At 37.3% G+C, this 13,821-nt stretch overlaps 1 protein-coding gene across 1 annotated transcript in view; it reads left to right on the top strand.

Annotated features, from left to right (window-relative positions):
- Positions 1-13,821, top strand: part of PIEZO2 (piezo type mechanosensitive ion channel component 2) — a 325,545-nt gene that overhangs the window by 50,486 nt on the left and 261,238 nt on the right. Inside the window, exon 2 of the mRNA XM_074146852.1 lies at positions 10,975-11,070. Coding sequence (XP_074002953.1) covers positions 10,975-11,070 — 96 coding nt within the window. The remainder of the gene's footprint in view (positions 1-10,974; positions 11,071-13,821) is intronic.

The following is a 13,821-nucleotide window of genomic DNA, read 5'->3' as shown; positions in this document are numbered from 1 at the left end:
CTTCTAGTTGCTGGAAGCGTCTGACTTAGTAGCTGTTCCTGGTGTCTGATAGCTTCTTAGCAGCTGTACATGAAGGTCTTGGTCCCTTTCTGCTCATGGAGATCTCTCTGTCACAGAACTGTCTCCACATCTGTCCCTGGCTGATGTTGTGTTTAGCAGTAGCACTGTGTGACTTTTGGTCATCATCTGTGTTCTGCGTTTGCTGTTATTTTTAGTTTGAGCCTTGTCAGGGTTATGCAACTGTAACAGCACAACCGAATTGCTGTCTCCGGATGTCCAGGGGGCAAGGAACACACTATTCTCATCCCATGAAAATGAATGAGGAACAGAGTGATTTCTTTAGCTCCTGGTTACTTTCCTAGAGAGAGAAGCTTGGAGACAGAAGAGCTGTTGCTGGAGCAGGGATGAGAATGCAGACAGTCTCCCTTCCACAGACAACTGCCTTGGTGGAGGAATATGACATCATCTTCCTCTTTCCAGACCTACGAAAGAATATATGTGTACACATAATGCAAAATGTTGTGACTTCAGTGAAAAGAGATCATGAAGGTTGAGTGCTCATTATTTCGATGGCTGGCATGCTGTCCTGATCATAAAGCCTGAGAATAACATAGATCCCAGATTTACCATCTATTTTTGTTATGTAAAAAAAGGGAGAATTTTTGCCAACTGCATTTTTTCGGACAGAGGTTAAGACCACTGTTTTCTGAGTAGACCTTACTTTGGCATGTGTTAATTGTATGAGTTATGTGAATGGAGGAGAAAGAGTGTGTCTGCAGTGAACCAGAAGAGACTGGGAGTGAAAGGTAAAGAAATGTCAAAAAAATCATAAATCAAACCACTCAACCAAGAAAACACCAACCATGTCTCAAATTGAATGGTTGAGTAGGAGATTGCCAACACAATGTAGAAATGTCAAAACCTTAAGATAATCTAGTAGACAGTAGAAAGTCTTAGTTTAGTTCCAGTCTGCCACTAAGCTTAAAATGAGTTGTAATATAAAGTAGATCTTTCTAAGGGGCAAAATTACTCATGATAGTGTCCATCATGTTTTTTACGTTGGAAGTACTTGTGTATTTAGTCATGTCAATAAAACATATTGACATTGGATTTGCTTGTGAGAGTAGATACTCCTTTAAAATACCTTATTCTGAGTAAGGTGTTGATTGAGGTATGCTCACACCTGAGGTCTTTTGCTCATTTTCCTCATGTCAAAGACAGCATAAGTTCTGTACCTAAGAGCTGAAAGAAAGGCAAACAAGGTGTTTTGTCTTCTCTTCTCTCTGCACTCAATTCTCAGCCAGTATTTGTCACAAAGTTAAAATCACTTCCAGATGGTTTCTGATGGAGAGAAAGCTTACTGAAACTGCTCCTCTGAGAAAGAGAGGAAAGGGGGGAAAAAAGAGAGTTGAAAAACCCACCCCAAACCCTTTCAGAAGTGTTCACTGTCCAGCAGCCATCTCTCCTGATGAGCGTTGACCAGGGAAAAAATGTGATTGTAGAAGTGCTGACATGAACCACATGCATACTATTTATCGGTTTATTAATGATTTTTTTTTTTTTTCCCCCCAAAAAAAGTTTTCTGTCTGGGTGTAGCACCGACTAGATGCGTGATGCTGCAGAAAGCAGCATCATGTTGAAGTGTTGGCTCAGGAGTCGGGTGGGGAGGGGTATGTGTTTGCAAGGCGTTATCAGCACAACTGTTTAATGTGGAAAGGAGTATTGGTTGATGCAGGAGATAACTTGTCCTGAGTTGATGCAGTTCTGTGTGGTTCTACACTGCACACTGTAGGCTATAACTATTAATTTGCTCTGAAAATAATGATAAGATTACATGCATTTGACTTAACTGTCTTGCACAGCAGTGTATACTTCCAATCTCACCTGTCGTGATCATTATTTTAAGTGGAATTACTCAGAAGTGAATGAGAGCAAAACTGTGCCAGGAGTTAACCCCTCCTTCTGAATTTCAGTAAGACAAAATAAAGTTCACAGATAGCTGAAGTTCACTGGGCACTATGCCTATCAGATACTAGTCGTTATTAGAAAGCATAGCTCTTGAAGAGAGACAATTTTGGTCACATTTAGAGTTTTATTCTTAAAAATAGGTTATTTATGGTATATCTAATTTTAGAATAAGTGCCAATTTGTTTCCTTGTTATTGTAAAGAATTTTGGAGGAAAAATTTCTGGGACAAATTCTGTATTACTGAAACAGAAATTTGAAATATGAGGAAGTGTTAGAAGATATAAAAAGTAGCAATTTATAGAAGTAATACAACCTTCCTTTCTTCTTCAGAAACTGGTAACACATTTCTGATCACAACAAACTTAATTTTTAATCTACTTGTTTTATTATTTTTACTGCATTTGGTCAGTGGTGGCCATGTCAGGTAACAGTGGGGAACCCATAGAGACTTAGTAAGATTTGCACTTGTGTCTGTAAGCTGAAAAGGAGAAGTGAGGTTTGCCCCGCCTTGTACCTGAACATAACATTATAGAGAAGATGAGAGTAACTGTTCCATCGTCTTTCTGAGAGATTGTGTTCTGGCACTATTTAATACTGGATTGTTTTATCCAACCAACAGTGTATGAACTTAACTTTTTACTACGTTAGTTTGTAACAATGCTCATCAGACAACAGAGCAGCGTACAGCCTTTTGGGTTTCCCTCTCCATGGGAGGTTACGTGGGCTTTCTCCTCCAGCACAACCCTGTCCCCAGAGGCAAAGGAACCAGGAATGTTAAGGAAATACTGGAGGGCAGTTTGCTAATATTTTGTGTGAATGCATGTGTGTGTTTTAGTTAAATGCTGCTGCATGCATGAACACTTAGAAAAAGGAGGAAAATTCTGTTTTCATTTCTTCTTATGTTTACTGGTTGATATTGACAGAGAATATTGCTAGAAATTAAAAAGCTTTGAACATAAAAGCTTTGTGCAGATACAAATAGCAGTAAAATAGACATCTTGGCAGTCTTAACGTCTACTCTCCATATCACACTGTTGGAAATTCTTGTCAGTCTGGCTAACGGGAGGTGGCTTTTGGTTTCCCTTTTGTTATGTTTTGTTTTTTAACTCCTTTTCCTTGAAAAATCCTTTATTCACAGTAATTCTTATTCTATAAATTTTTAATCACCTTATGTCTTTTAACACTGACATTTATTTCTTACTGAGCTCTTGTATAGTCCATATAGTCCACTCTAACACAGTTTAAAATGTTCAAAACTTCTGAATTGTTGTTTCTTTGTCAGGAAAGCTCCATTTTAGTTTGTATCTATGAAGGGAATTGCCTTGGCGTATAGGAATGTGTATACGTAAGGAGAAACTGCAGTGGCTTATGTTTTTGCATCTCTTAAGCTGGTTGCACTGGAGAATAAAAAGGAACGTCTTCTGGCATTTTTGTGGTGGAGTGCCACTACAAGGCAATATTTTTAAAGTTAGAGGTGTATTTTTGTGTGTATTTTTGGGAGAAGATACTTGCTTTATTGCTGTGGGTGGGTTAGCTCCTGCTCTGTCTCTGATTCTGTAATGCCTTGCGTGTATGGGATAACTGAATTTAGTACTAATGCTTTTAGAAACACCACTCAGTTTCTCAGGTACTTTTGTTGTTATCGGCTGACTTTGTAGAGCAAATCTAGTCTCCTGAAGGGTGAGCCCATATGGCCTAATGCAGGACCTACTTGCCTTGGTTAGGCAGCTTTTGGTGTCCAGTAAGATAAAAAAAAATGACTTAAAAAAATCCCCCAGTTTTGAACATTCTAAAGAATGTGGGAAGTGGCTGATAAATGTCTTACCGGAGGACTGCACAAGTGGAGAGGCCTAATAATTATGTCATTAGGACAGTACCTTACAGATAAGAGGAGTCTTAACTGTATATCCTCCTGGAAGAGTTGACCATTCATGGTGCGCTTTCCTGGATGGTCTTGTGGAGCACTTTGGAGGAGGAGATGTATTTGCTTTAGCAGTTGTTTTACTGTAACTTCTCAGACTGGGCTCTTGTACCAGAAGCTATTCATCTTGGGTGTATACCAGTGGCTTGTTCACGTTATACCTAATAGCAAAGGCTGCCTTCTCTAGCCTGTTTTAGTCATCTGAATTAGGTGTTAATTGGGTGTTTTCAGAGTTCTTAGGATGTAACTGGTAGAAAATTTGCAATTAACCACGGGAATGACCATGAAAAATTATAGCATTAGAGACAGGAAGCTGGTGCTGAATTCTCCTGGCTTTAAGAGCTGGACGTTTGGCCTCCTGGAAACAGAGGCCAAACAGAGGTTTCACAGACCAGTCAGCTACCGATTTCCTTTCCCTTTCATTTTTTGGTCTTTTGCTTTCAGAGAATTATTTCAGATCAGCTGTGTATAGGGATGTGTGAACAGCATCAGCTCTGTCTTTCAGCCAACACCCCTTGCCCACTCAGGGTTAGACACTTTTTCGGTAGCACTTTTTCCAATGAATCTTTCCACTGAACGTATTTTTTGTCACTGGAAAAATAAGCATGAATATTAACCCAAATTTTAGTGTAAAGGTAGCAATATTGAATATCCTTGCATAGCTTTCTTAGTAATCTTGAAGTTGTGAAGTTTTTAAAAGGGGGTGCAAACACTATGCAATACCCTGCAGAAGGCAGACGACAACTGACTTCATTGTAGTTGGCTGAATCAATTCCTTCTCGTGCTAATGCACACGTTAGCATCAACACATTAGTCTGGAGAGGATAATGCTAAGAATGATGTATAAAATTCTCAAACCTACAGTAGAAATATGCAGAAAAACTTTTTACATAGTGCACAGAAAAGGGTATAGCAAGCAATACATGATTCTGTTAAGATTAATGACAGTGCCTTTTTATTAAAATAAATTCAGAAAAATAGTGAGTGGGTGGCTAATTCTATCTTTACCTGTCCTTCATATTTTCTGTTGTCATGGCTTTGGACACAATTCTAGGTTACAAATGAGAAATCAGTAGCCCTTTGGTACTATGCCTGCACTCTTAAAGGCTTATTTTTTTTGAACGGGTAGTTTCCACTTCTGAATTCTCTAAGCAATCCTGCTTCAGCAGGGGAGTTGGACTAGATGATCTATACGGTCCCTTCCAACTCTAAAAAAATTCAGTGAAATTCAGTGAATTAAATACCTTTTAAATTTTTTGTAGAATGAAACTAAACACATCTTTTTATGAGGCTATCTTTTAATTTCCTTTCCAAGATCAAGCTCAGTGCAAATTCATCTATCGCCACCCACTTTGCTCTCCAGTATTTCTTATTTAACAGGTAAAATACAAATTCTATACAAATAATCCTCTTTAAGTAGAAGAAAGGAAAGAACTGTTGGTATAAAAGTGAAATAATAACATGAAGCAGCAGTAGAATTCTGATGTTGGAAAACCCCAGTATCTACATGGAGAAACTTGGTGGTAAGTCTAAGAAGCAGTAGTAGATTTCTTCAAGTTCAAAAGCATTCTTCTTTGAATGTCATATAATAGTGAAAACTAAAATATAGAAGGATGAGGTTACATGATGTCATGTGATTTATGATTATCTGTTTTTTTTAAGATCACATTTTATTTTTTATGATACCTACTGTACATATTTTTCAACTTTATTGTAATAAAAATTGAAAAAATTTTTTTTTCTAATTCTGCATTTAGGATATGGTTCAAACTAAAATAGTTTAAATAGTTTAAGTAAACATCATCTGTGTTCCTTAAGAACCATAAATTGGACTGGGAGTTCCTTTTTTTTTTTTTTTTTGAATGTATGTGTATAGAGCGTGTATATACCGCAGTCTGGGGCAATTCAAAGTGTATTGTCTAATAAAGGAAAAGGAAACATAATTTTGAAAGGTATCTCATGTAAGAGTATGCCCTTTTCACAGAATTTTAGACAATGACTTTGTGAAATCTCAGTGAAATGTACGTTTCAATTTTTTTTTAATTTAGAAAAAAACAACGTACAATGTCCTCTTTTAGTGTTGAAATATCGACTGTTTTTATTGACTATGCCAAAAAATATACAAGGAGCCCTTAAAAAATGAGCAATCTGTAAATTCCCAGGTGTAATGTCAATTCTTCTTAATTTTGAGAAGAGAACTCAGTTCTTGTGTAAGGCTGTCTAAGGAGTTGTTCTTAAACCCTAGAATATTCTGATACTCTAATAGAAATTACATGATGTTAATAACACTACTCATCATTGGGGACTTTTTTCAAGGCTTTGGGGACTTTTTTAAGGCTTTGTATAGAACTTGTTGCTCTCATGATTGTAGCATAATAGGAAAGATTTTGTATTGTAATAAAATGAATCCTCTTACCTGAGCAGTTTTACCTGTATGGGGTAATCATTACACTCCCTAACAAATCTTGTAAAAATATTTTAAAATGTGTCCTTCATTGCAAGATTTAAATGTTCAGAGCTGATTTCTGTTCTCTGTTAGTCCCAGAACATGTCAGCAGAGCAGGCTTTAGAAATTTTTTTCTTTGTGCATATTTTTTTAAGATATGTTTTACATGTAGCAGGATTAGTGAATTATGAATACATGTACTGACATGGTGAAAGAGAAAAACATCAGTTATCTGTAACTAATTTTTCATTTGTTTGAGCAAATGGCTGGATGCCAGAAAGATGAAACATTCTACAGCTATCATTTTTTGCTGCAAATAACTTGCATGTCAGTCTTTTGTGAAAATTCAATACATTTACATGTTACGTTTTTCACTGTATATTTCTTTCTGACTGCTATGGCATAAAGATGTATGAAATTATCATAACTTTTTCTTAGATGACATTCTGATCCTGTCTTTAAAGTTAGTATTTTTTTAGCATGCTGTGCATTAAACCAGGAGTATTTCAAATAATCAATTATAAGTGGAGAAGTCAATCTTATCTGTTATAAAGCGCTCTTTTCTTGCCACCCAAGGGAAGGTGCCCTAGAGTACTTCAGGTGATTATAAAAAAGCTAAGTTTGCTTCTAATATACTAACATGGTGTGTATCAATAGCTCTGTTTTTATGTCTTTTCACAATTGTGTATTACTGCTGGGCTCTGAACAATAGCAGAACTTCAGAGATTTCAGGAGTTTTGTTACTGGAGACTGTTAGAGAACATGGTGAGATATGTCGTTTAAAGAAAAGACTGAAACAAAGAAAGTGTAGCTGGACTTTGCATGTATTGTTTATTTACCTATTTAAGCTTTTTGTTTAGTGTTCATTTTAGGCAAACCTATACCTCTGAAACTAGGAAACCGAAAGGTTTCCTGGACACTAATAAAATTAATACTTTCAGCTTAGGAAATACTTCTTTTTTACCAAATGTCTTCAAAATATCTTTATTTTTCTGCAGGACTTTATATGAAAAAAAAAATTATATAAGGGAAGGTTTGTATGGAGAAGTTATCTCTGTTAATAGTCCAGTTTATGTAGTTGTGGAGAAAAGAAGCTTTTGAGAACACAGTCTCCTTATGTCTAGAAATAGAAAGCAGTAAATTTTGAGGTAAATATAGTTCAAGAATAATTTCTCTGAAATTAATTTCACTAATCGATTAGACAATTTCGAGAAGAGATAACAAGCCTAAAATGCTAAAATTACTTTAATTTTGATAGTGCAAACTGACCAATGTAACCCAAATATCCAGAAACTTCTGTACCACCTGGTTTGCCAAGAAGTTCATTTGTGTAGGTGCTTTTTCTATTGATGGAATTCCAATGACCTCAAATGGAACTTTCCACTGTGATGAACATCTGCGCATGCAGCTGCCTTTGTGGAAGGAGACCTTTGTGAGCACTGGATGGAGTGCAGGGAATAGGTTAACTTGCTTTTTTGGATCATCTTTTGTTGTTGTACCAGTGACAAACTGAAGCTGATTTTATGCCCAGCAACTTGTTCTAGATGGTTTTAAGCATCAGAACTTAGGAATACATGTATTTGACAAATAATGTTGGAGTGCAGTGTAAATATGTAGATACAGTGCAGCTGCTGTTTTCTAATCTTTTATCTTGCTAAAAATATGTTCAATCATGGCTCTTTACTCCGGCAGATTAGCTTGGTAAGGCACTGATCTCTTCAGCAAAATGTACGAGATGGAGATAAACACGATATGGAAATAGTGAAATAGTTGCAGTAGAGAATAGTAAAAATATTTAAGTTAATTTTGGGAGTATTTAATTTATTAATTCAGAGAAATGTATTGCTGGTGCTCTTGCAACTGCTTAAATAAAGGCAGGTTTTACAGCCAATGTCTAGCCAAGCTTACTAGTTTGCTGGAGGATGCTTTGATATAAATAGAGGCTCTAAATATTTGACATGGACTTGTTAGCAATGCATTTGTTGGCATACAGCTAATAAAGGAGGGTATCTAAAGCATGCAGTTGCTGTTTTCTGTCTTTGTACTGAGAAAACAGTGCTAGGTGCTCTACAAGAAGTGTAGCAAGCTCAGTTCTGAAGAAAGAAGAAAATGTGTATAATATTGCACTGAACTCAAGCTGTTTAACGTGATTGACACAATTCCTGTAATAACTGGACATTAGTATCTATTATTCTGCTACCACAGTGACTGAGAACATTGATCCTTCCCCTTGAAGTAGAAAAGCCTTCAAGCTTTAGATCAGCCTTGAACCACTATCGTACCTTTTTCTATGAATGCCAAAGAACTTCTTTCCACCCCAAATTAAACTTGCAAAAAGGTTGATTTATGGATTTGTCCTGATCCCTGGAGTGTCCGCTTTGCCATTCATTCCAAGAAGGCCACTAATGGCCATTGCACATCCTGTGCTCCTCTGCAGAGCACCCTGAGAGCAGGCGTGTAATAGAGGGACTTACTCCCTTTTCTCCAGTAGATTCACTTTAAACCTCTGACGATTGCTTACAGAATTCCCAGTGGGATAGGTCCTATTTACTTTATCTTGCATTTTTTCTTAGTTACAAGTGTACGTGTAAGTCTTCGGATGGCCTTTAAAGACTGTGGCTAAAAAGGGAGCTTACGTAGTAAGTGACAGGAGCAATGTGAGTTTAAATTCTGAGAAGCTGCTCTTAAGTGTTCTGGGTTTCACTCTGAAAACCCTCTATCAAGCTTTGATGGATTTCTTACTCCTTCACAGATTTTTTTGAAGGCTGGTTGCAGAATCATAATCAGTTTAGAAGTAGACCATAAATGCTTCTTGTCCTTCCTTCTTGCCAGACTCTCCCATAAAGTTCACACATTTCTTGGCTAAGCTGCAGACGTGGAGCATAAATCCAGAGTCTTTATATCAGGGCTATTAAGGAAATTGAATGGGTTGTTCAAAACATTGGTTAGTTTGGGAGACAAAAATTGTAACTATTGTATGGATTTGTTTGTTAATAGAAAGAGACTTCTCAGTTTTGTTTTTATAACTGAAACGGGCAGATGTGATGAGGATGAGGACCAATTAATGCTTAAGTTGTTAACTCATTTCCAGTATAGCCTCCATGAAATTTCCTAAAGTGGTGACTAGAGAAACTTGTTTTCTTTTGTGGTACATGTTTCTGGCAGGACTAAGGCAGTATCTGTCCTCCAAAACCAAATTGTTTTGGATATAGCTGAGAAGACTTAATTGATACTAGTTACATTCCATGAGTAAATAAAAGTAGAGGTTAATTCATCTCCTGACTCCTCTGCAGTTGGCTTATCTCATGTGAATGGTTGACTGCGGTAGGTCTTATAATATTTCAACATCTGCTGCACAGTGGAATTACAGATTACTTTGACATTTTTTGTTGTTTTTATCCTTTCTGTATGGAAGTCCATATACTTCTCTTTCAGCACAGAATATGCATGACATTCTTTGGAAAAAATGCACCTTGGTTTTAGCAATATTGGTGCTTGTTGTAATGGCTGTCTGACCTGGATACTTTCAGGAAAATACACTTACAGTAGATTTTTAAAATAGAAAATGAAATATTAGACAAAGTTAGCGGAGTAGTTCCATTCTTTAGAAAAACTTGCCTAACACCAGTTGCAAGTTGCTGTGAAGCCCTTTTTCATTTGTAGTTCACAGTCTTTTCACTAGTAGAATGTTGTAAGAGCAAACAAATGGGTGGTCGTAAAATTCAAAGACCTCTGTAATGATTTAAATACACTGCTGTTCTAAGGGTAACTAGTGACTTTAGGCATGCTGTAACTTGGAATCTGAATATACTTCATTTTTCTTCATTATTTACTGATAATCTTTAATTGCAATATAATGAACTTGTATGTAGCTTCTTAAAAAGAGAACATAAATATTGATTTATGCATCCCTATATCCCCACTGGGACTGTTTAGTTTGAGGAAGAGGAGGCTGAGAGGAGACCTTATCACTCTCTACAACTACTTGAAAGGACATTGTAGAGAGGTTGGTGCTGGCCTCTTCTCACGGGTAATTAGCGATAGAACAAGAGGGAATGGCTTCAAGCTGCAACAGGGTAGGTTTAGACTGGACATTCGGAAGCAATTCTTCACAGAAAGAGCGGTTGGGCATTGGAATAGGCTGCCCAGGCAGGTAGTTGAGTCACTATCCCTGAATGTGTTTAAGAGTCGTTTAGATGTGGTGTTGGGGGATATGGTGTAGGGGAAAACTTTGTAGAGTAGGGTTGATGGTTGGACTCGATGATCCCAAGGGTCTCTTCCAACCTAGATGATTCTATATATTTTTGTGGGGAACGGTTTAATGAGTTTATATATGGGGAAAGTAAAAAGTTTAGGTAACAACTAACTTGTCCATCGTTCTGGACAAAATCTTTGTAGCTTGGATGCATCTTTTGCTCAACTTAAAATACATCTTACTGTGAAGATAGTTCAGAAGTGTATTTAATTTTATTATTTATTTTAAGCATAAACTTGAATCCTTGTGTAGAAATGGTTTAAATAAGTGGTGAAAAGTTGGTAAGGTAAACAGTAAACTCAAATGGGAAATGCTTTGTGTTATTGAATTTGATTATTGCAGGCTGATTAAGCAATATGTTCTTTTTCTTTTCTCTCATTGCAGCCTGTGCTTTCCGTTACAATGGGCTCTCCTTTGTCTACCTCATCTACCTCCTGCTCATTCCTCTGTTTGCAGAACCCACAAAAGCAACGATGCAAGGTAAGATTTTCATTGCTTCATTCTTCAGAATGCATGGTGGACACAGTACATGCAAAAGCCTTTGTGTACTGGAAGGTGAAGTCCTGAGCATTTTCTGCTCATTACATGAGCTAACTTGTAATACATACTGAGACTGTAGTTTCACTATATGCTAGCTTTGGTGCCAAAGGACTTCCAACTGTGATGCCATTCTTTCCCTAAGGTGCAGCAGCGCTGTTTGATAGTGGTACTGGGGGATCCTTTTTATGTCATTATTTCACCTAGACTACTGACATGGTCTGGGTGAAAAATGAGCTTTCAGAATCTCCGCAAAGCCATCCTATCATAAGCTGTGCCCCAGATCTGGATTTTTAATTGCTTTTGAGAATTGAATTCAGTCTCAGATTTTTCATCCAACTGTATTTTAGGCACTCATTTAAACATCACTGTCGTCCTGACTTTATACAACTGCCTGAGTAAAAACAGCTAAAAAGGCTTACTGCTAGAGATGACAAATAACTTTCTACCTCAGGCATTTGAGCATCTATGTATCACATACCAATCAAACTTTTGCAATTGAAAATGTGAAAACAATTATGCAGAAGTATTACGTTCTTGCTGTCTGTAAGGGCTCTGTTGTCTGTGTAAAGGAGTGGCTTCTTGAAAGTCAGCAGAAGTGGCTGTATAACAGTATCAAAACTTAAGGGCTTGTGATCTGCCGGTGGAATTTGCAGTGAGGATGCAATCACAGATTATCTGAGGTGTGCTTTGACACCTAATAGAAGTCTGTTGGATAAGACTGCTGATGACTAGACACTGAGTATGGTGACATCTGAGTTTACAGGGCCTCTACGAAGTTCTTACCCAAAGATTTAGGCACTTTTTGTGTTTTCCTGGAAAACCTTAATCTTGACTTTATTCTGCCAGGGTAGTTTCTTAGCAATTTGGATTTTCGTATTTTCCTGTTTCCTTAGAAGAGCTTGTAGATATTCCAGGTTCTTCTTCAATCCCATGTCTGACCTCTAAACACTGGTTAACAGAAACTGATACTCTTTCTTACCTGAAGAACTCACTGTGATTTGACTGAGCAACATGTTGACACCAAATATGTAGTTTCCAGTGCGTTAGCTGAAGAATGACAATTTCAAATGGTTTATAGACAGCTCTCCTTCTAAATATCCATTTCTGTGTCCTACCTGTAGTTATGGCCATTGGTCCACTTCCCCCGAGAAAAGAAATGTATTAAAATTTTCTTGAATTCTCTGAGAAGACTTTGTGGAGAGTCTCAGATACTGGTTTAGAGTGACCCCTCAGGTTGTCATGCTTTTTTTCTGTTTACTGAGAAGATGAAGAGAGGAAGCAGGATTTTGAGAACTGTGGAACGTAGTGACAGTACCAATCAGTTTCTACAAGTTGAAGTACAACTTTTGTTGTACCGGTTTTTACCAGAGCTTTCCATTAACCATTATTTGAGGAGGGAAGGAGACAAAACTAAAGAAAACCCTCTTCTTTCATCTGTTTGGGCACATGGTTTCTGTTGATGCAGATTTTCACCCAGACCATGTATAAGGGAAGCAGCATAAAGAAGAGAACTTTCTTCTCCAGGTCCTAGCAGGGAGAAGCAAGGCAGAGTTATGTTTGTGTTGTGGAAAGCGTATCCTGACCTATCCTAATTATGACAACTCAGTGTTTTGCTTTTATTTTAGCTAGGATAGATGCCAATCCTTTTTTAGAATCTTCGAAGGGTGAAGATATCCCTTTCGAAGATATCGAAAACGATATCCCACCACAGTGCATTTCACAGGTTAGGTTCATTTAAAATAGAATCTGCACTGAATTAATCCATTTTGCATTCTTTGGTTTTACTTTATAATTATTTGGTGTGATTATAGCAGTATTAATTGACAGAGATATCCATGGCTGTACTGCACACTCTTGACACCTAAACTAAAGGAAAAGAAGTGCAAAGGATTGTGCAAGGGTAGTATTATTGTTAAATAGGATATGAGTTATAAATAGATCAAAGTCAGATTTCCAAAAATTGCTTAGACTGGCATAGATTTGAATCATACCAAATTTGGAGTCTTTGTGAATTGTAATCTTGACAGAGCTATGAAACAAGGCAAGGAATTGGGTGAGAATTAGAGTGGTTTTGAGATCTGGTCTGTTAGCTATAGAGTTCAAACCTCTCATCCCTTGGTGAAGAAGCCATCTTCACAAAATATTACAGTACAGAAGTAGAAAAGTTGCTAATCATACAAATGATTAGCGTTGGTATTTCATGCCTTAATTCCTACGTTTATATCATGTCTCTCCACACTCTTCTAATTCCCCACACCATTTTTCAGCCAGTTTCTACCAATCTAAGAAACTAATGCATTGTCTTTTGCTGGGGATCCATACTGATTGGGTGGGCTTAGCTTATGTTGACTGTGTGAATATCCAGTGGAGCCAGCAAAAACAGAGTTGAAAGATAGATAAAGTAAGCATAAAGGGTGGGAAATCCCACTCTAGGTAAGGCTGTCAGTCATTTTTACAGGGGAAAATTAAGAGAACAGTGTAAGAATGAAACATCAGTAAATGCCCAGCTGTGAGTTAAAGTTTCTCTTAAAAGTGCTGAAGGTAGCAGTAGAGAGGGAAGCACTCATTGGGAATTTGGATACAGCTTCCCAGATAATACGCAATTATCCTGGGTTTCTTTGTGTGTTTTACTTTTGCTGCCCCTTCTGTGCCAGGAGAAGTGATTGACAGGACAAACAGAGCCATTTTCTA

Source organism: Numenius arquata, chromosome 4, assembly GCF_964106895.1.
Source record: "Numenius arquata chromosome 4, bNumArq3.hap1.1, whole genome shotgun sequence".
In the NCBI taxonomy this organism is placed as follows: Eukaryota; Metazoa; Chordata; class Aves; order Charadriiformes; family Scolopacidae; genus Numenius; species Numenius arquata.
Note: the sequence above shows the minus strand (reverse complement) of the source record. Positions and strands in the feature narration are given on the sequence as shown.